This window comes from Phialemonium atrogriseum, assembly GCF_030411735.1.
Source record: "Phialemonium atrogriseum strain 8032-3 unplaced genomic scaffold QBC33scaffold_10, whole genome shotgun sequence".
NCBI lineage: Eukaryota > Fungi > Ascomycota > Sordariomycetes > Cephalothecales > Cephalothecaceae > Phialemonium > Phialemonium atrogriseum.
Window position 1 is genome coordinate 929602 of NW_026848147.1, and position 19821 is coordinate 949422.

At 54.0% G+C, this 19821-nt stretch overlaps 9 protein-coding genes across 9 annotated transcripts in view; 2 read left to right on the plus strand and 7 right to left on the minus strand.

Moving 5' to 3' along the window:
• Positions 1–230: 230 nt before the first annotated feature.
• QBC33DRAFT_50469 (major facilitator superfamily domain-containing protein) lies at positions 231–2338 on the minus strand. Its single transcript, XM_060425739.1, has 6 exons — positions 1904–2338; positions 1703–1828; positions 1422–1634; positions 843–1337; positions 656–748; positions 231–574 (listed from the first exon to the last, which is right to left on the minus strand). Exons 1-6 carry the CDS (start codon positions 2171–2173, stop codon positions 305–307), a joined length of 1467 nt encoding a protein of 488 aa, XP_060284490.1. The 5' UTR covers positions 2174–2338; the 3' UTR covers positions 231–304.
• A 179-nt stretch (positions 2339–2517) lies between these two features.
• On the minus strand, positions 2518–5322 carry QBC33DRAFT_585370 (fungal-specific transcription factor domain-containing protein; the record flags this gene model as incomplete). Its single annotated transcript, XM_060431435.1, has 4 exons — positions 2518–4152; positions 4239–4894; positions 4945–5129; positions 5289–5322. The coding sequence occupies 4 exons, from the start codon at positions 5320–5322 to the stop codon at positions 2862–2864; spliced, it is 2166 nt and encodes a 721-aa protein (XP_060284491.1). The 3' UTR covers positions 2518–2861.
• A 534-nt stretch (positions 5323–5856) lies between these two features.
• Positions 5857–7298, minus strand: QBC33DRAFT_558438 (FAD dependent oxidoreductase; the record flags this gene model as incomplete). Its single annotated transcript, XM_060429886.1, has 4 exons — positions 5857–6103; positions 6186–6429; positions 6498–7140; positions 7170–7298. The coding sequence occupies 4 exons, from the start codon at positions 7296–7298 to the stop codon at positions 5857–5859; spliced, it is 1263 nt and encodes a 420-aa protein (XP_060284492.1).
• Positions 7299–8221: 923 nt separating this feature from the next.
• On the plus strand, positions 8222–10789 carry QBC33DRAFT_577871 (Sodium:solute symporter family-domain-containing protein; the record flags this gene model as incomplete). The annotated part of the gene is made up of 5 exons (XM_060431018.1): positions 8222–8231; positions 8394–8674; positions 8754–9015; positions 9086–9363; positions 9449–10789. 5 exons carry the CDS (start codon positions 8222–8224, stop codon positions 10787–10789), a joined length of 2172 nt encoding a protein of 723 aa, XP_060284493.1.
• A 354-nt stretch (positions 10790–11143) lies between these two features.
• Positions 11144–12044, minus strand: QBC33DRAFT_585374 (uncharacterized protein; the record flags this gene model as incomplete). Its single annotated transcript, XM_060431436.1, has 3 exons — positions 11144–11292; positions 11362–11813; positions 11898–12044. 3 exons carry the CDS (start codon positions 12042–12044, stop codon positions 11277–11279), a joined length of 615 nt encoding a protein of 204 aa, XP_060284494.1. The 3' UTR covers positions 11144–11276.
• A 2629-nt stretch (positions 12045–14673) lies between these two features.
• QBC33DRAFT_569307 (uncharacterized protein) lies at positions 14674–16323 on the plus strand (the record flags this gene model as incomplete). The annotated part of the gene is made up of 5 exons (XM_060430537.1): positions 14674–14969; positions 15045–15070; positions 15132–15168; positions 15228–15681; positions 15774–16323. Exons 1-5 carry the CDS (start codon positions 14792–14794, stop codon positions 16321–16323), a joined length of 1245 nt encoding a protein of 414 aa, XP_060284495.1. The 5' UTR covers positions 14674–14791.
• A 386-nt stretch (positions 16324–16709) lies between these two features.
• QBC33DRAFT_514547 (DnaJ domain-containing protein) lies at positions 16710–17318 on the minus strand (the record flags this gene model as incomplete). The annotated part of the gene is made up of 2 exons (XM_060426049.1): positions 16710–17136; positions 17239–17318. The coding sequence occupies 2 exons, from the start codon at positions 17316–17318 to the stop codon at positions 16710–16712; spliced, it is 507 nt and encodes a 168-aa protein (XP_060284496.1).
• Positions 17319–17735: 417 nt separating this feature from the next.
• On the minus strand, positions 17736–18637 carry QBC33DRAFT_536717 (uncharacterized protein). The gene is made up of 2 exons (XM_060427729.1): positions 18279–18637; positions 17736–18201 (listed from the first exon to the last, which is right to left on the minus strand). The coding sequence occupies exons 1-2, from the start codon at positions 18491–18493 to the stop codon at positions 17793–17795; spliced, it is 624 nt and encodes a 207-aa protein (XP_060284497.1). The 5' UTR covers positions 18494–18637; the 3' UTR covers positions 17736–17792.
• Positions 18638–19217: 580 nt separating this feature from the next.
• QBC33DRAFT_585379 (lipase) overlaps positions 19218–19821 on the minus strand; it is a gene marked incomplete at its 3' end in the record, with an annotated part of 1837 nt that continues 1233 nt past the window's right edge. Inside the window, exons 4-5 of the mRNA XM_060431437.1 lie at positions 19322–19656; positions 19218–19263 (exon numbers count right to left, since the gene is read on the minus strand). Of these exons, the coding sequence (XP_060284498.1) occupies positions 19218–19263; positions 19322–19656 (381 nt within the window). The remainder of the gene's footprint in view (positions 19264–19321; positions 19657–19821) is intronic.

A 19821-nucleotide genomic window follows, 5' to 3' on the forward strand; every position in this document is an offset into this window, starting at 1 on the left:
GTCGTTGAAAAACACTCCTGACCAATAGGCTGTCTCATCACGCGCAGAACTGCGCCGCCCCCTGTCTCAATCACTCAGTTATGCGACTCCCCTGGGGGGTTTCTATGTTCTTTACTGTGGCCTGATCCTAGACATGGAATTCGACAGGGACATTAATGGCTATGTAATTATAAGGAAAATCGAGGCTTCCTTAAAAAAATAAACCTAAACAGATTGAGCGTCCAGCACGCTCGACAGTTGTCCGAAACAGACAAGGACCAACATGCAGCCGCCCTGCGACCCGAGAGGCAGTGGAGTCTGTATCTCAGATGGTGTATCGGAACGTCGCCAGTCCCTCGATGATCATTTCTCCCCTATCGGCCTTCCGGTTGCAGATTCTGAAGTAAATCGTGAGCATGAGCGAAACGATGATGACGAGGCTGTTGGCCGTGATGGTGGCGTACACGCCCGGCCGGTACAGTGGGGCGTCCTGGGACCGGAAGATCAGCGCCCCCGCCACACCGCCGAGCCCGGCACCGCCGATGAGGCTTGCTGAGCAGAACGCTCGCTTCCACTGGCCGCGGATGTTATTTGCCTACGAAGGGGGAGAAGGTTGTTAGTGACGATGCATGGTTTATCAGGAATGGCAAAAGGGGGCGGCTGGGGACCTCCGTACCTGGTAAGTCATGATGGTTGGAATATTTGCATTCGCCGCCGCTGTCGTCAAGAACGCACCAAAATAGCGAGGGCCGGTGCCAGTTGCGCAGCCCTAGATGTTTTCACGCCAGATTAGCAACGACGCATTGCCCACCCAGGTTGTCCAGACGGGAGACGGGGGGAGACATGGATTCGGGGGAGCTCACCATGACTGCAATTCCGATAATGGTTAGCACGGCGTTGAAAATGAGAATAGGAGCCTTGGTCCGGTATTTGTCTCCGATCCACGAGGTAGCGGTCATGATGATGCCAGCCATAACATACGGCGGCGCCACGAGACACTGGGATGCCGCGACAGAGAATCCCATTCCGCGGAGGATAACGGGTAAGAAGTAGGCGATGGAGTAGGTCGTCGTGGTGAGGAGGAAGTAGATGAACGAGAAACCCCAGATCTTCGGGTCGAGCCCGTTGCTGGCCCACTTCCGAAGGTTGAAGGGCTCGACCTCGGTGTCTTCACGGTCGTTGTCGATCCTGCGAATGACCCAGTTGAGCTCGCGCTCTGACAGGAACTTCCATGCCAGGTCCCCCGACTGGTCTGGGAAATTGACGAGGACCAAGTAGCCGATGACTGCGACAACGACTGTGATCAGGCCTTCCATGATGAAGATCCAACGCCAGCCCGAGTAGTTGCCGAGGCCGTCCTGAGAGGGTCACGCTTGTCAGCCTCTGCAAGTAGATACATGTAGAGCCCATGCAAGAGAATGGCGGGTCTTGTAGATTCTTACCATCTGCATAAGTCCGTAGGCAAGGATGCCGCCAAAGCCCGTCACAACACAGCCAACGAGGTAGAAGAGCGAGTAGCGCTGATGCAGTTCGTAGCGGGTATACCAGGTGGAGATGAGATACAGACAACCGGGGAAGAAGCCAGCCTCGAAGAGACCAAGGAGGAGACGCAGGGGAATCATGTCGGTCCATTTATTGATTAGACCGTGTGAAAGCTGTCCTGCAGTCAGTCTCGTGTGTGCACAAGAATAACGGTCGCAATGGAGATTGTTCGGACACGCACCATGACGACTCCCCAGAGGAAGCAAATGCCACCTAGAAAGCGTCGGGCTCCGACCTTGCGGCAAAGGATAGTCGCTGGTGGTTGGAAGAGAACGTAAGTGATGAAGAAGACGAGCACGAGAAGCGACTGGACGTAGAGTGTGTCAGCTTAAAGGCAATTAGGTCTACCTGTTAGGGTCAGAGGGTGGGCAGGGCAACAAACATAGCGATACTCAATCAGATTCAGCTCCGTCGTCATGCCGGCAATGGAAGCGGCGCCCAAGTTAGTCCTGTCGATGAGACTGATGCAGTACATGAAGCCGCAGGTCAGCACGAGGCGGAGGTCGATGCGGCGGATGATGCGGCGCTGCTCCTCGGGCGAGAACTCGTCGTCCGAGGAGTCGACGCTGGGCTGTTTCCCAGTGGTGGCAGTAGCGTCATCATGCTGCCCGACGTCGAAGGCCGTGGCTTGACCTTTTTCTTCGGCGGACATGGCTGGTCCCGCGGTGTTGGGTTTTCGAAGAGAGGAAGGTGCCAGAAACGGGGACAAAGGACTGGATAGAAAGACCAGGGAGAATCACACAGACGAGGCGTCAACGACCAAGGCTGGAATCTCTGAACATGCGAGAGTGAGGGAGTCTCTCTCGTCGTGGGGCTCGCGGCGGTTTAGTAATCCGTCAGTGATGTGGCTGCCAAGAGCTTGATGCATCCCCATCGGCAATCGAGGGACGCGCCAAGGCTCAACCCCATGGGGTCTGCACTGGCGTCTGGACCATTACCAGGCTCTGCTAGTGGGCCAGTCAAGGGAGAGCCTTGATGTGCGATGCAGGTTAGGCAGGTGGTGACTCGTCGAGGAGCCGGCGGGTTTGGATTAATTACCGAGGGTCTGGACTTTGGGGCGAGCCACCGGCTCCGAGTGGGGAGACTCGCCCCACTACCTTCAATGAGCAGCGTCCTGATCCATGCCAAGGACACACCATCTGGTGGAGACGGCTCCGAGTTGGAGCCGGTCGAAGTGGGGGCTTCCCCCTTTTTCTGGATTGAGCCGGAGATGGCCGCCAGCACGGGCCAAGCAAGTCGAAGTTTTGCCCTGATTTGATCTTTGGAGCACGATTGTCATGCGATCGCCTGAGCGCATCTTCTGAGAGCCGGACATCCTTCCACTTGAAGTTTATATCGTGCTAGATGCTCGAGAAAGCGTCATCCCAAATCCACGTCTGGCTCTGGTTCAGCAGGTTCTCTCCCAGCCACTCCGGGTAGATGCTGAAGTCTGGCAAGACCATCCTAGTTGCCGGACCACCGACCGGTTGGGACATGGAGTGAAGCACAGCAGCCATACGCATGTCGCTGCTCTGTGGTGAGCATATTTCTTCCACCGCCTCGGCCGGACATGGCTGCTCAAATAGAGTCGAGGTTCCTACTTGCTGTGTCTCGAGTCTCACGTTGGTTGGGCCAGTTGTAGAGCCCGCTTGGCTCGATGCTAGTCCATGACTAGCCTGCTCGCGTCGTGATTGAGCGCGGGGTGCTGGATACAGGCTCGGTGGGACGCCAAATACTGGGAGCGAAACGATTCCGTGCTGGGGAGCCAGGTCCCCGTCCCCGGATACCAGAGCTTTGGTCTCCTCGGCCGCGATGACATGCATCAGATCCTCCAAGACTTGGGTCATCTGCATCCATATTGGTGCGTCGAGCTCGGCTTTGCCGGCGACCTGGATCAGACGGGCGATTCCTCGCTTGCACTCCTGGCCGCGTGCCGAGAGCGGGTTCGACAGCGCCAGCAAGCACAGCACCACGGCTGCCGTGAAAGCGGACACGCCGGTGTGGACGCTGGGTGGGCTGCGTCGTATGAGACGAGCTATGCCCAGATGCTGGCCCATAAGGGACGTCCGCAGGGCCGAAACCCAGCACTGATTCCAGGCGGTGGTGACAATATCGGCCAACTGCCTTCCCGCCTGATCGGACGCGGGAGAAGGGAGTACACCATCCCAGACGGCGTCGTGCATGTCAGACAGTTTTCCGTGAGATAGGAAGGGGCGAAACAGAAAGAGCTGGATGTTGTCGTAGGAAATCTGTAGCGACATGGCCTGGACAGCAAAGATGCGAATGAGCGACTTCTCCGGACCATCCAGACTATGGCCGATGTAAGAGTCCAACTTTAACTCGGGCGGTATTGTCCGCTCCCAGTCCAGAAGGCGACTATGCAATTCCCTGACGCGGTTGGTTATTTCGTCGAAATTGCGACTACGCTTGACGTAGACGTCGCGCGTGATGGAGGCGACGATGATGTACAGCTTCGCTCGGTAGCGCTGGAAGGACTGGATCGTGACAGGCCAGAACTTGCCATCGTCTCGCTGCTCGAGGGAGTGGAATCCGGGGCACGTGTCCGAGCTGTCGTCGACGTCGATCGGCTGGCGGACTTGGAAGTCGTCTTCGGCGAGGATGCACGGCCTTCCGTACGACATGGCGAGGTATCTGAGGCGTGAGAAAGTGGTCCGGTCAGCTCAGCTCGGGTATTGTATCAACGCACGCTTGACAGACACCGCCCCTCGCATACGTACCCAGCTCCAACAACCACGCCCCACCAAGTCCGCCGCCGTAATTCGCGTTCAATCGGATCGATGGCACCCCAGGTCGACTCCACGTGTAGCCCCATAGACTGAGCTGCCCCGACGGTGGCCTGCATCGTAAGGAAAGCCGCCCTGGCTCGGCCGCAATATAGGTAGTACGAAGCGAGCAGATAGGAGAATGAAACAGTCTCGACGGCTGTCTCTTCCCATGATGGAAGGTACCACCGCTCAGCCGCCTCGAGCATTCGGGCCTCGAGCTGCGGGATGTCAACGCCTGCACAGGATCCCTCCTTGGGCTCCGCGCCTATATGCCAAGCACCAAGCACGAGAACAATGAGGACGAGCACCAGGAACGGCCGCTGCCGCCGATGGACCAGCCCCGTGGTCAGGACCGTATCTAGCCGGTCTCGGAAGGACGGCTCGTGGATCACCATCAAGTACCAGTGTATCGCATCAACATACGAGTCCAGGAGCGCATGCGCCACATCGCGTGGCGGCAGGTCGATGCCGATCAGCTCGCGTACTGGCACCCGGTCATCGACACCATGCGCCGAGGCCGCCGCCGCCGTCGCGGACGGGCTTGCATCGGGGATCGCATCGACGACTCGACTCTTAGTTGACTTGTTGAAGCGATATTTTTTGAATATCTGCGCTACAGGTAAGCAACCTGCAGAACACACAAGAACCCATGTTCGACCGAGTAATTGGTCTTGGTGGATGGACTTGCCCTGTCGACCAGATGAAAGGCAGATGTGCGTTCCTGCGCCTGCTCAACCTGGTCTCGCTGTTCGGCGGCCACGGAAGATTGTCGAGTGCTGGACGGCAACGGCAACGGCAACGGCAACGGCTCTCGAGCGTGTGCCGGAGTGTCGACGTCCAAATCTGTCCGGGTCACTACGACCAATGGAGTTTCCCTTGGATTGTGAACTTGTCCAGTGGCGGATAGAGGTGACAGTGTTCTGGGGACTCTGTTCGACCGTCTACTTGCAAGATGGCATCAGATATTCGTTCCAGCAGGAATCCTAAGGCTCGTCGACGCACCTTGTCCGCTCGGTGGCGTCCTTGCATTCGGCATTGGCATGTACACACAATGGACATGGTCGTTTCTTATCGCACTTCGCTGACGGGTCAGCAACAATTTCCGCAGCCGCCTGCCTCTCCCGTGGCGAGAATACCAAAACGGGGATTGTGGTCCCTCACCTTGAGTTTCTGTCGCCGGCACCTGGCGCAGGCGTGCCGTATCCGCTTTGGCTCCATCTGCATCATGCGAGTGCAAATTAAGAGCCGCTGTCCAAGCCGTTGGGCGTTCCGCCGGCTCTTAATACGAAAACAAAAGTCGAACGGTGTGGCGGGTGAGGTGCGGGGAAATGGGGTTGCCGCGGCGGGGAGTTTAGCTCGGACCCAAAACATGGGCTAGGGTATAATTACAAGCTAACTTGCAAGGAGCAATGGGGCGCACCGCCAAGAGGAGGCTCACTCAGAGCCAAGACAGGGGTAACGAACAAGTCATTGGATATTGATCAGTTAGTTAGTTCTTCTGCCAAACTCTCAGCTTCTCAGTTTGCGTGGCAACCCTCTAGAGTAGATCGCTCTCTGGCTCCGACTTTCCTCAGAAGAGATCTCTGAGCTCCTTCTTTGGCCAGTGGTCGTTGTCGTCTATGGGCGGCAGCGTCCGATCCCAGGCCCATTTCTGCTGCAGAGCCGGATCCAGCAATCCATCAAGCATCTCAACGACGTATTTACCCAGAACTGGGAAGAACTTGAAGCCGTGGAAAGATCCGCAAGTCGCGACGTACAGATTTTCACAGGCAGAGTGCGGCGATATGATGAAGTCATTGCTGGGCGTCACGGCCTCCCTAGACGCAAAAATCAATCACCACCTTTAGCTTCATGGCTTCTTTTGCAGTTAGCATCCTGCAATAGATGGAAAACACTTACCAGCAGATCCTAAACTGCTCCATCTTCAGGGCCTCTGCGTTGCGGCCGAAGATGGTTCCGTTGCCGACGCCGACATCGTCCTGTAACCGCTTCGGCACGTTCCATTGCGCATAATCCGGGTCTGGCGGCGGCATCGACAGCGGCGTCTTCGTGGAATGATGTTGGTGTGTGTTTCTGAAGATGGTCTGGCCCCAGAACTTGAGCATGCCCTCTTTATTGTAAGGCAGGCAGCCGTTGTCGACGCCTGCGTGACCGTTAGAATTGTATGACAGTGCATTAAAAAATCCCGTGGCAAGTCGGTGGTGACATTACCTCTCCCAGGGGGGTTGTCCGTTGACGTGACAGGCATATCACGATACTTCTGAAACTGTTCCTTGGTCAGAGGCGCCACGGCCTCTGTAATGCCCGTGGCGACGATTCTGTCTCCGGCATGAAGATCCGGTCGTTCTGGAGCGCTGTCCATCAACAACCTCGGTGTGAAGGCGCCTGTGCAAAGAATTGTTCTCTCGGCCGTGATCGTGTCTCCGGCCTTCGTCCTGACCCCCGTGCAAGCACCTCGCTCTCCGTCCTCGAACTCGAGGCCCTCAACCTCTGCCCCAACAAAGGTCACCCCAAGCATCAGGGCCTCCTCAATAACCCTCTTCAGCGCATCCTTCGCATCGGCCAAGCCGCTCGTCTTATTGACCAGCACCTCGGTGATATCCTGGTAGTCCCCATCCACAAACAAACCACCGTGCTCCCCACGGGCCTCTTCCACCGTACAAGCATACAGCTCACCCCGCACACCAAGCTCCCGGTAGTTCTGCACGACCCGACCGGCAAACGCCGACCGCGCCACCCAGAAGATGCCGGTCTCGTGGTAGAACGGCCGCCACAGCGGGTCGGACTTCCAGACGTCGCGGGCCTCGAGCGCGAGGCGCATGTAGGTTATGTCGGTGTAGTCGGCCCGCACGACCTTGTTCCAGTCCCACGAGGCGGCCACGCGGTCGGCGCGTCCGGGCCGTCCCGGTCGATGAGGGTGATGTGGGAGTGCGGGTACTTGCGGATGAGATGCAACGCCGTCGAGACGCCGAAGACGCCAGCTCCGACGATGATGTACGAGGGGTCTGACATGGCTGCCGTTGTACTATTATTTGGTGCCGAGCTGCATGCAGTTGATGGGAGGGAGCGAGATCGGGTGAACAAACTGCGTCAGATGTGATGCGAGACGCAAAGTGGGGGAGCTGCAGGGCGGGCGGGGTTGAAGTCACTTCTTCATTGAAGAGTTGCTAAGCTACCTATCCAATACGTAGTACCAGTCGTTTGTAGATTAGGAAAATACGCTCTAGGGCTTCTAGGTATTCTTCCTATAGCAGGCCTAGAGCAAAACTAACCCGGGGCGTTCATCACAAAAGCACAAAATGATCTGCTTCTTGCCTCTGTTCTGGGGTCATGGACAGATAGATAGTGCCACATTTTTGGCTATTGTTTGTTCCTACCTTGCCTCGTGACCCACTCCGACAGCAAAATAAATTGAAACCGCATGGGGCTCAAGGGACAGCAGGGAATAATTAATCAGAGATGAAGAGAGATGCCAGAGGTTGGGAATAAGTGGGTTGCCACACTCTTTCCCCCCTCCATCTGTCCCCTCATATCTTCGTGATCTTCTTCATGTTTCCGATATCGCCAAGCCGTATCCCTTGTTGGGCATATAAGTGCGACAACCGGAGGATTGCAGCTCCTTCGACCCGCATTCGGCCCTCGCCATATCGTACTTATGGCACGCAATACCTGAGTTCATCAACAGCAAGCAGCCAATCCCCATATCTTGGATCATTTTCCCCCTTAATTCCGTGGCAAGGGTCAACCTGTAGCCGTGTGTAGTTACCAGATCAGGAATATACTATGGTAGCATCCAACCTTGTTGGCCAAAGTGGACCGTTATCAACACCACTGCCCGGATCTCGGCCGGGGTGCCTCTAATGATAACGCAATATGTAACGGGTGCGGCGTGACGAAGTCAACATGGGTCTAGAACTCCAGCCATGGTTCGCAAGATGGCGGAAAGTGGTTCTTGGGTCATCAAAGATAGAAAACGTAATGGGATCTCTCGACATAAAACGAATGGCCCGTCCGGGCACCAAGCACAGTTTTATTATTATTAGTTTAACCAAGTTGCCCACCTGCTTTGACTCCACTGCCTTTCCCTGAATCAAGTCGCAATGTCAGTCCAACTAGGTGTATCAGGTGTAACCCTGGTCCCTCAAGCGACGGGCTATGGCCTGCTCGTCGGCCTCGGCGTGGCCTTTTGCGGGGTGATTCTGGTCGCCATCAAGGTCCAGAGGGCCTATCTCGCCGAGGACTCGGCGACATCCGAGATGTTCATGGTTGCCAACAGATCCGTTGGAACCGGGCTGACTGCGTCGGCTGTGTTCTCGTCGTGGATGTGGATTAATGAGACGGTGTTCTCGGCAGCCATGTGTTATCGGTTTGGGCTGGCCGTTCCTCTGGTCAGCAGCGACTGCCTCTCCCTCTCGATTTGGTACTTAGCAGGTGTCAAGGAGACTCACATGCTGATATCCCGAATAGTGGTGGGCAACTGGTCTTTGCTTTCAGATAGCCCTGATGGCGGCTCTAGGGGTTTTGGCCAAGATCCGGGTCCCCTATGCTCATACGTCCCTGGAGATCATACGAATCCGCTATGGCAAGATTGGACACATCGTATTCATTCTGCTAAACCTATCCAACAACGTATTTGGATGCGCCTCGATGATTCTCACAGGCTCGCAAGTGATATTTGGGATCTCGGGAATGCACTTTGTCGCCGCCACCATCCTCATCCCACTTGGAGGTGAGATACAATACCTGAAGGTGTTGAATGCAAACCATTCTTGAAAAGGGGGCTGATTCATCGGCAACAGTGGTGCTATACACAGCAGTCGGTGGTCTCAAAGCCACATTCCTTACCGATTACCTCCATACCACCATTGCCCTCGTGCTTATCATCTACTTCACCCTCAGCATCCTGACCCACGAGGCAGTTGGTGGGCTGGGCGGGCTCTACGACAAGGTGGTGGCAACGGCTGCCGACAACTACATCCCGGGAAACCATCAGGGGTCGCTCCTCACCATGAAATCAAAGGATGCCATCATCTGGGGCTTGATCCTCAAATTTGGAAATCTGGCTCTCGTGGTCATGGTAAGGCTTTCTGGGATGATAATTAATCACCTGATGCATTTTCCTGAGAATCGATCGCTGACTTGACCTCGCTTTTTTCTTCAAGGACACTGCGTTCTGGCAAAAGTCCTTCGCCACAGAAGTTCGTGCAACTGTCCCGGGCTACAACTTGGCTGCACTCGCCATATTCGGCATTCCATGGGGGCTCGGAACCGTCATCGGACTGACCGCAAGGGCCATTCACAATACGCCCATCTTCCCAACCTATCCAGGCGAATTCACATCTGCGCAAGTAAACGCCGGATTTGTCATGCCTTACACGATCAAGGCGCTCATCGGTGACCAAGGCATCGTCGCTTTCTTTGTCCTTCTCTTCATGGCTCTGACTAGCACTGTGTCGTCGTCGATGATCGCCGTCAGCAGCATCCTCTCGTTCGATATCTACAAAACCTATATCAACCCGAAGGCGACGGACAAGAGGCTTCTTCGCGTTAGCCATATTGCCGTTGTCTTCCATGCCATCTTCATCACGGCAATCTCGTTGGTGCTGAACTACGGCGGCGCCGATATGACTTGGATCGGCTATTTCCGGCCCATCCTCTCCTGTCCTGGGATCATCCCCCTGGCTCTCACACTCTGTTGGTCCCGTCAGACTCGCCTGGCAGCGATCGTGTCACCAATGCTAGGCTTCGTCACGGGCCTTGCTATTTGGCTGGGGACGGCAAAGTCTCTGTACGGCACGATTAATCTGAAGACGACCGAGGCTGGCTTACCGGCTCTCTACGGGGCCATGGGATCTTTCTTCTCTCCTGCTCTCTACTCGGTTGTCATCTCACTGTGCTACAAGCCCTACAAGTTTGACTGGCGAGAATTTCTCCGCATTGAGCTTGCGGACGAAGCCCAGCTCCATGCGCCCGCACCCGAGGACGCCGTTCCGCTCAGCGGCGCGGAGAAGGATGCCGTCCAGAAAGCCAAAGGGGCCACCTCTTCTAAAGGGGTGGATCAGATTCTTGAGTTTTCAGCATCAGAGATGGTCGAGTCATCTTCCGATCCCGAACGCGATCCTGTCACCGATGATGAAAAGTATCCAGTTGCGGTTGCGATAGATCCCATCACAGTATTAACCGAGGTCAGTCTCGACGACATCCGACATCCATTCAGCGATGAGACGCTACGAGACCTTCACCGATGGTATCGCATTGCATGGATCATTTGGATCGCAATCGTGCTGGTTACGTTTATTCTCTGGCCCATGCCACTCTACCGAGACTACATCTTCTCCAAGCGCTTTTTCTCCAGCTGGACGACGGTCGCCATTATATGGCAATTCTTTGCTTTCTTTGCAGTGGCCGTCTATCCTCTTTATGATGGGCGGTATGAGATCCTCAAGGGCACACGGGGCGTGTGGAACTCTGCAAGAGCATACCTTAACCGGAACAAAGATTGATGGTGTCTGCAATAGATGGAACCGAGGAAGAGACACGAGGCGACTGTGCCTTTGGTTCAGCCAGTGATACTTAGAAGAGGGGTCATGTTGGACAGAACCCGGCAAGTCTAGACTTCTTCCATGTCTACTGAAAAGGGATAAAAGGGGTTGCATGGGGGATCACGTGGTGCATTTACAGAAACGGGGGAGGGCCTTCTTTCCCTTGTTTACGCAGACAGCATGATAACTAATTTAGTGCAGAGATGGTTGATTGCTCTTAGGCTCTAGTCCTCCTATCTGCCTAACAAACTGCCCATGCCTGCAAAGAGACTCCCGTCGTTTACATATTTCCCAGACAAGCCAACTAATCAGGATCCAAATGGTGGACTCAATCCGAAGGCGGACCAGAAAATCCCACGAATGCTCGAAATGAATGCCCACTAGGAAATCGGATCTATCGGATCCTGCACCGCTCCTATAGATCTTTTGTCTCCACCTGGCTGCGGACCTAACACTTGAACCACCTTGGGAAGAATGCTCGTCAGTACTTCTGTCCTATAATAAACACTAGACAAGGGGCGGAGGGAACTTACTTCAGATGGACCTGGTGTGTAAAGGCAACAGTAGCATCATCATTTGTTAGCACGCCCGAGGCATCGCTATCAGTGCTTGTGAGGGCGATACGGTTGTTGATGTTCAGGATCGAGGACCCGCCGCCGCACCGCGACCGAACGTACTTCTCGCTCGGCACCAGATTCTCCTTGGTGTACACCTGGCCGTCGGCCCAGATGCCGCCGCCATTGATGGACGTCTGCGTCGTGGTCGTCGCGGCAGCGTTCTCGCTGAAGTAGTAGGTCGAGTAGAAAGTGCCCGTCACGCCGGCGTCGAGCTCGGCGAAACCGTGGTATACGCTGTCGATGACGGCGAAGTTGAAGCCGCTGGGGTAGCTCAGGGAGAGATGCAGCTGGCAGTTCTTGGTCTTCTGGGTGGGGTCGTAGCCGGGTCCGATGTACGTCTGGAAGCCGTCAAAGCCCAGAGTGACAATCTATCATGTGGTAATTAGTATCAGGTGGTTAGCAACCTGGGAACGTGAAATCGTTTCAGAGAGGGAAACGGGCGGTATTATTACAGTCCTGTCGTCCGAGATCGACGTCGACGCAGATCCTTGTGGACAGCCGTTGCCAGAGTAGGACACGCTGGAGATTTTCACGGCATTCTTGTCCACGGTCTGGGCAGCGACTAGCAGGGGCAGAGCGAGAGCGACAGCGTACTTCATGATGAATTTTGCGAGAATTTGTCGGATATATGGGGATATAGTCGGGATGGTTGTGATATGAGCTGAAAGATGTGCAGTCGTGAATGAAGGGCAGGGCGACATATAAGTATCCCTCTAGCCCATGGCCAAGCTTGATGGCAACATCTGAGGGGCCGTGTCTCCTTATTGTGGCTTCCCAGAATGCTACCTTGCACACATTATTTCCACATGCTCCCTCGTCGGAAGGCTTGAGACACGGGAGCAGGTAATAGGCCGTGGGTTAAGCAGGAATCAAGTGCATTCCAACAGTAATCTACAGCAATTTTTTTTTTTTGGCGGCTGGTGGCGTGTTCCTGGGGAGAACCGGGTAAGTGGCGAGCATGCTTGCCTGCACTGTCAGGATAAACACAAAAGACATATTAATGAACTGCTTGGCAGCCAGTCACAGTCCCATGACCCTGAGAATTTTGGCCAGTCATCTTCCAAGCTGTTGGGATTTAATATGAAGTCGCCCTCTCCTCGATATTGCCCACCCCCGAAAACGGGTGCGCGGTGCGTGCTGATATTTGAGGCTACCCAAATGTTTCTTTTTATAGCAACATAGCAATCTCTACACTCTCATCTAGGCCCTGCTTTGCTCGTGGCGTTATCTCAGGCTAGTTCGACTTCGCTCGATTTTTCTGCGGAGCCATCGGCTTGGTTCATTCGAGATGGCCCTGTTGCCCCTGACAGTCCCCATTGGCGCCAAATGGCTCGGGTAAGGGGAGTTTACCTTAATATAGCCGTAGGCCGAGGCTGTAACCCCAAACAGGAATAACTCGGGGTTTATAGTGCTGGACCACCACCCAGCAAGCTCGCGAGACTCCGTTCAATGACGCTTGGCGTCGCGGTTCTTGCTCAGGGCCAATCTCGAGGTAGAATTGTGTCATAGCCGCAAATCACTCCTGGTGATATCAATTTCTAATTTTAGGTTTTCTGAAGCAAGTCCGGGTGCGCCTCACACAGAGTTGGGACCGTTTAAGAGGGGCTGCCAACCTGTCCGAATAAATTCTAACCTATCTTCGCAACGAGTCTGTTCAATTGCGAGAGTAAGGCAGTGAGAAGTTGGAGGTGCAAGAGTGCAAAATTCAGGCAGCACAACCATACGTCCGCAACCACGACCAGACAAGCACTCTCTACATTAGTGTTTGCTTTTGTCGCTCAACATGTCAAAAGTGGCCCATTTCGCATCTGGCGCTCCCCGCCAGATGGTGGTATTCTCCATCTCAACGGCGACTCCAGTCCCACCCAGGCTCGTTCAATGCTACCCCGGGTAAGTTTGACACATAATTAGATGCTACACTGATTAGGGATACGGACTTACAGCCGTCGGCAACATTCTCCTCGGCAACAGGCTTCGCTTGTCTGGCTAAGCTGGATATGGTCAGCCATTTCCGCCAAGTCGCAACACTGATCTTCCGTAGGACGATCAGTGACAGGGTCCCCATCGTCAGTATAATGGAGATACCCTCACGTAGTGAGAAGTTGTCTAGAGTCATGGAGAGGAGTTAAAGCTCCGCAAATGCTTGCCACCCAGGATATGGCGTCCCGGAGGCCTATCTTGACGACGTTCAAAATTTGAAGTACCCAATTCTTAGTTGCCATTGTGAACAGCTTTGGTGATGGTATCCAATAAGTGTTTCCGTCGTAGGATGGCTCGCTTTTGTCGACTTCGATGTGATGCACAATCAAGGGTTCTGGTCCCATGAGAAGTAACCAGCTCGTGTGGATTCCCGTGAATGCGTTTGAAGCGACGCAGTGTGTTTCACTCCACGTGTATATGGCCCCTCAGTTCTAGAAGCAGTTTCAGAAGCAGGCCATCCACTGCTCCCTCGTTGCGTTTGTACCGCCAGAAGTGTAGTTCTTGGCGTAAAACCAAACCATGGAGTCGGCAAGACTAGTCCGTGGAAGCATCAACGCACAAGCCCTCGCCATATCGCTCGGATGACAATATACCATAGTAGCTACAAGTTTCCGTATGTTCTGCACTTCTTTCCGTCCGAGGCAGCGCAGACAAGTCTCTGCGATTTGCTTGTCAATATTCCTAGGAGAGAACTGAGGAAGAGAGATACGCCCGTGCAAAGCTCCCGATTCGCCTGTAATCAGGCAGCACAAGTAACTGACTAGGTAATTAAGGTAGGCAGGCGATGGCTCCAACAAGCAAGCAACAAGACGAGACTCATGGTGCAAAGATGCACGACAACGAATTCTTACTGATGTCACGTCGCCATTTCACCGCTTCTCCCTGCCAGTTAGCAACCCGGAACCTACCTAGTGACTGACGATCTTGCAGATCACATAGAAGTTAGCGTTGTAATTATGATGATGAGAGGAACTGTATACCCCTGAACAATCCTGGCTCCAATGTCCCACTAGCGGAAAGTGCCGCGAGGGGCAGCCATGGGTTTGACCCAGGGCAGGACGTGGCTGGATTTTGATTGGCACGGCGTACTCCGCAGTGACTTGGGGGAAGTGAGACCCGCCGCTGACCGAGTTCTTCAGCGCCAATGGCACGACGCCGGAGGGACTCCACATGGCGCCCTGTTCGGTTTCTGGGGAAAGTAGTTCGGGGCTGGGCCACTACTAAAAAGGCCTGGATTCTTGGCGGGTTCTCCTATTGTCGCACCGATCCAACGCGCTTCCAACTTCGATCACACCTCTTCCTCACTGTCATTGTGACGCGTTCTGTTCGCCTCTGCCTATGTTGGAGCTGGGGCTTCCAGCCAGTAATGGCTCCACAGATTCAAGATGGCTCGCCGGCGATACAGTTCCCCACAGATGTTCCAGATAGAAGCAGCTGGTTACAGAAATTGGGGATTGCCATCGAGGTCATCTGCCCGACCCTCGCTCTTATTGTGGTCGTGTTGCGTATCCACGTGCGGAGGACGATGATGAATTTTGGTTGGGGTAGGTTTTCATATCCACGATTATCTATGACTGACCAGTTCTTAACTAACACTCGCGGCGGTTGTTTTCGCGCAGATGATGGGTGGATATGCGCTGCAATGGTGCGAGTTTTGGTGCACATCCCTTGGCTTTGGACTGAGCTGACGCTTTGCGACGAGAAAGGCTCTGAATCTGGCGCACGCAGTCGCTGCTATAGAATGTAAGCATAATTACCTGATATCTTCCTCCGTCCAAGGAACCGACGCAGATAACGTACAGGCATGAAATACAACTATCTCGGCATTCACATCTACGATATCCCTCCGCATGACCCGACCCCTGGCATGAAATGGAACTACACTGTGGGCCTAATCTACAATCCCATTCTCGCCATGGTCAGGACCTCTGTCCTCATCTTCCTCCTACGGCTTGGACGGACCAAGGACAACGTCAGAGTCCTAGTCTGGGGTTTCGGATGTTTCAACCTGGGCCTCATGATCGCGGCCTTCTTCTCCGTCATGTTCGGCTGCGTCCCAATCGAGGCCAACTGGAATCTGGATCTCCTTGTCCGGGGGAAATGCGTCAACGGGATTGCCCTCTCTCTCACACTAACTGCGTTGAACATCGTCGCGGACCTATTGATTCTCAGTTTGCCGATCTGGATCTTCCTTGGGCTGAGAATGACCAAGAGAGTAAAGACGGCAGTACTTTTCGTTTTCCTGTTGGGGTTCATGTGAGGGTTACCTTCCCCCCTTTAAGTCTTTCCTCCTGGGTTTCCCGACGTCCCATTCGCGCCCGCTAACCTCGTTGCCCGATAACCCCCAGCGTCGTCATTGTCAGCGGCATCAGGCTCTTCTACCTCCATCAGTGGTTCTTCTCGACGTTGGAAGATGACCCGACCTTCTCCATCGGATACATTACCTCGTCCATCGAGACCAACCTCGCCATCATTGCCGCCTCCGGGCCGGCCCTCTGGCCCCTAGCTCGAAGATGGTTTCCCGGTCTCTTCTCCAAGCTGAGGCTCTCTTACGGCTTTCAAGGCGACCTGTCCGACGTCGACGAGGCGAGTAGCGGGGTGGCGCACGAGAGCGGAGGATCGTCGATATGCACCTCCAAGCTGAAGATCCTGGGTAGGCGGGGCGAGAAAACCAACCGCTCCCCGGGGGATTCGGCTTTGGGGTTGAGGGACATCAGAGGCAGAAGCTCGGCAGCCCCAGGAGATGTACGAGACAGTACACTACATGAGTCTCAGGAAGAGATTATGGGAGACAGTAGTATTGTCGTGGCAACTGAAGTTATGGTCGTACAAGACGATGAGTCGTACCGAGAAGGCCGAGGACGGAATAAAGTTGATGATGATGCGCTGAAGGTGTAACAGGTGTGTCAAATGCACATGGCTAGTTCTTTGGCTCAAGGAGCTTTGCTTCAGCGACACCCGGCCTTGCAGTTGCTTGTAATTATCTTTGGCGTCGGGATTTTATCCGCGCCATGGAAGGTACTGAACTGTACTGTTCAACCACCCCTTTCCCGGTGGGTGGGAAAATATGACTCGACTCGACTGCCGCCATCAAAGAAACCACTAATGGACAACCCCGTCTTCTGCCTAGTGGACATTCCCGACACGACAACTCGAGTTTTGCCCTCGCGGCCTGCGGGTTTCGTGGAGAGATCTTGGTACATGGATGCTTGGGCATTGAGGCATTGAGTGGGTGTTAATTTAGATCGTCCAGCCAGCCAGCCGGGAACCCTAGTTCCACCGCCTCAGGAGTCCTCGAAGCCGTTGTTCGAGGAGCTAGCGTGAGATGTCCCTCTGTTGTTATCGCCGCCGGTGCCGCTCACGCTGCCGCTGCTGCTGCCAAAGCCAAACGACCAGCCACTGCCAAGGCCGAACGAAAAGCTTGCTTGAAACCGGAAACTTGAAGAGGTGGCCCCCGTCTGCCGCTCACGGGATCCACGGAAGCCGTCCGCATCTGCCGTGCGCATAGACCGGCTGTATGTGTTTCTTTTGTACACAGATTGGCTGTTTGTGCTGGCACCCTTGAGAACGCCTTCGAGCCCGGCCTCATCGTAGATGGCACGTTTTTGGGGGTCTGAGAGTATCTCGTACGCCTGCGAACACTGCTTGAATTTCTCGGCGGCGCGGGGGTTGTCTTTATTCCTATCTGGGTGCCATTTCAAGGCTGCTTTCCTGAAAAGGAGTCAGCATCAAAAGGCACCATATATCAGTAATTACTGTATAATAACTTCCAGCACAAATGGCCCGAGGTGGCCAGGATTTCGCTCATCTCACCTGTACGAGCGTTTGACATCGTCCACGGTGGCATCGCACGCGATGCACAGGTGATCGTAGAGGGCTGTCTCAACAGACATGGTGGGCATGTTGCTTGATTAGATTCTAGAAGAGTTACTACTTCCAATGGATTGCACATCGTCGCTGCTGCCAACTTATTCGCCTTCGGCATGGTGGGAGTGATGTCATGTTGGGTGGCAAGACCGTGTGAAACTGTTGAATTGAGTGGGTCCAAGTTGTATTCAAAGGTGTGTGTCCCCGCAGGTCCCCAGTCATGCTGGGGGATCCGTAGACCCCCATAAATACAGCCAAAATGACCCCTCTTTAGATACCCAATCATGAAGTGGAAGAAGCAATTACATTCGGACCTCAATTAGGCCGGTCACCTGACCTTGAATCTGACAGAAACCAATAAGAAGCACACTGGCCACCACTTTAATACCTAGGTACCTACCAAACCCCGCCCTCTCTCCCCCCGCTCTCTTCCCCCACCCTAACCCCCCGCTTCTTTCTTTCCCGTTTCACGGTTCTCCCAGTTTTCTATCATCATCAAATCACGAACACGTGGCATTAGCATTCGCCTGGCCCTCATCACCCCTGCACCAAATATGCACGCGCGGGAACGCGCTGGACGCCTCGGCGCGCTTGCGAGGCTCGCATCGGTATCCCGTGGACTCGTGCTCGTCGGCGCAGAAGGTGACGCAGCATTGTGTGTTGTTGGTCTGCCAGACGTAGCTGATAGCGTTCACCCCAATGTCGTAAAAGCCTTTTTCGCGGATGATTGCCGACGCCTTGCCCATGTAGTTCGGCTCTGAGAACCCTTGGAAGGCGAATGCGTAGGGGCTTGTCATGTTGTTGAGAGTTGTCTCGCTCGGAGTGGCGCTGGAAGAGGAGCTGGTGGTTGTGGCCGTGGTGGACGAAATTGCTGACGACGACGATGCCGAGGTCTGGGTTGGCGTGACACTAGGCGCAGGAGTTTGAAAGGTTCAACACTCAAGAAGACGAAGGGGCACTAATTACAGATGAAGGACTGTCTTTACCTGGTCGGTGAGCTGCTGGATTTCTCTCGATTTCTTGCAGAGATGCCCCCCCCTACTCCGCCTCCTATGGCGGCTGCAATAATTACCAGGGCCACAACAAGGGCGACGAAAAAGGCCTTGCGCGTGAGTCCACATATTCTGCGCTGATCTGCAAACTTCTCGCCCTTGCCGGCTCGCTCAGTATCTGCTGCGGGGAGGTGCTCGATTGCTGACATTTTTCAATGCGGGTAGGTTGTAGGTTCCTTGCAAGCAGCGTATGTCGACGGAGAGTGATTGTGTGCTCTCCTTAGTTAATCAGTAATTATATCGATCATTAAGCTAGTGGCGTCTTGGGAGACCAGCCTGATCTCGCAATGCTGAATGGAACTTGACCTTTAAGTAATTACCTAGCGCTGGCATGGCTATAATTAACTCTGTGAGCTGCAGGTAGGCTGTGCCCCCCCTTATCTCCGAAGCAGGTAAATCGACCCTCATCTGAAGCGTAAGACGGTCTAATGTTCGCAATTATATTTAGCCACTGATCGTCAAAAATTGTTGTTCCCCCCTGCCTGCAGTTGCATCAGTGGGCAAGCTGGACTGCAGGTCTTTAGTCATAGCTTATCATTGGGCCGCTGTGAAAAGGGCCGACAGATTGCCTGCAGCTTGGCAAACCAGACGCCTCTACACATAGACAGCACACACAACCCTCTACCTATTCCTAAAGATGTAACCAATGCCACCCCCGTCTGACATCATGCTTTGCCGTGGCTTCTCATATTGGCCTTGAGGGGCACTGTCAATCCATGAATGAGACACAGGAATCAAGGTAAGAGAGCATCTATAGGAAGTAGTGTGAAGTAACCATCTTGATTTCCCCTAATTACACACAGCGTCGTTGCATTGTATTATTCCATGACATGATATCGTCCTGCGTGTCATACTGCGACTGCCACTACTTACTTAGTAGTTTACTTCGTCGTTCCAGTAGACTGTGTCGTGCTGCACCCTAAAATGTCTGTCAGCGCAATCCTAAAAAGCGAATCAGTGATTATCTCATCACATACTCGGGTCCAGTGGCAAAGAGATCCCAACCGAATTTTATCCTGATGTATTGTATTAGGTGGCTCGCAATTTTAATCGCGCCGACATCAGTTAGATGGTATGAAGGCCCGATGTCGTTGTGCTGCATGATGCCGGTGGTATTGAAGTAGTGCACAAAAGGCCGCGACGTGCTGTTCAAGGTCGATGTCTTATTCGTCACTCCGTCGTAGATGATTGGATTGTCCAAGTACTGATCCGAATTGAAATATTCGTAGATAGAGTAGATTTCCTTCTCGAAGCCAAGACCAGCATTGGTGCCATAGCTGTTGCCCTCTTGGTAGAATCCAATCCATAGGGACTTATTACCGGGTCGACATGAGTGCCTGGTCTCCGAAAAAAAAAAAGGGGGGGGGGGGGGGGGGGGGGAAGGGAAAAAAAAAACAAAAACCAGGGTGAAAAGGTTGGCGTTGGGGTTTTTCCCATGGAACCCTTGCAAAATTTTGTTTAAAAAAAAAAAAAACAT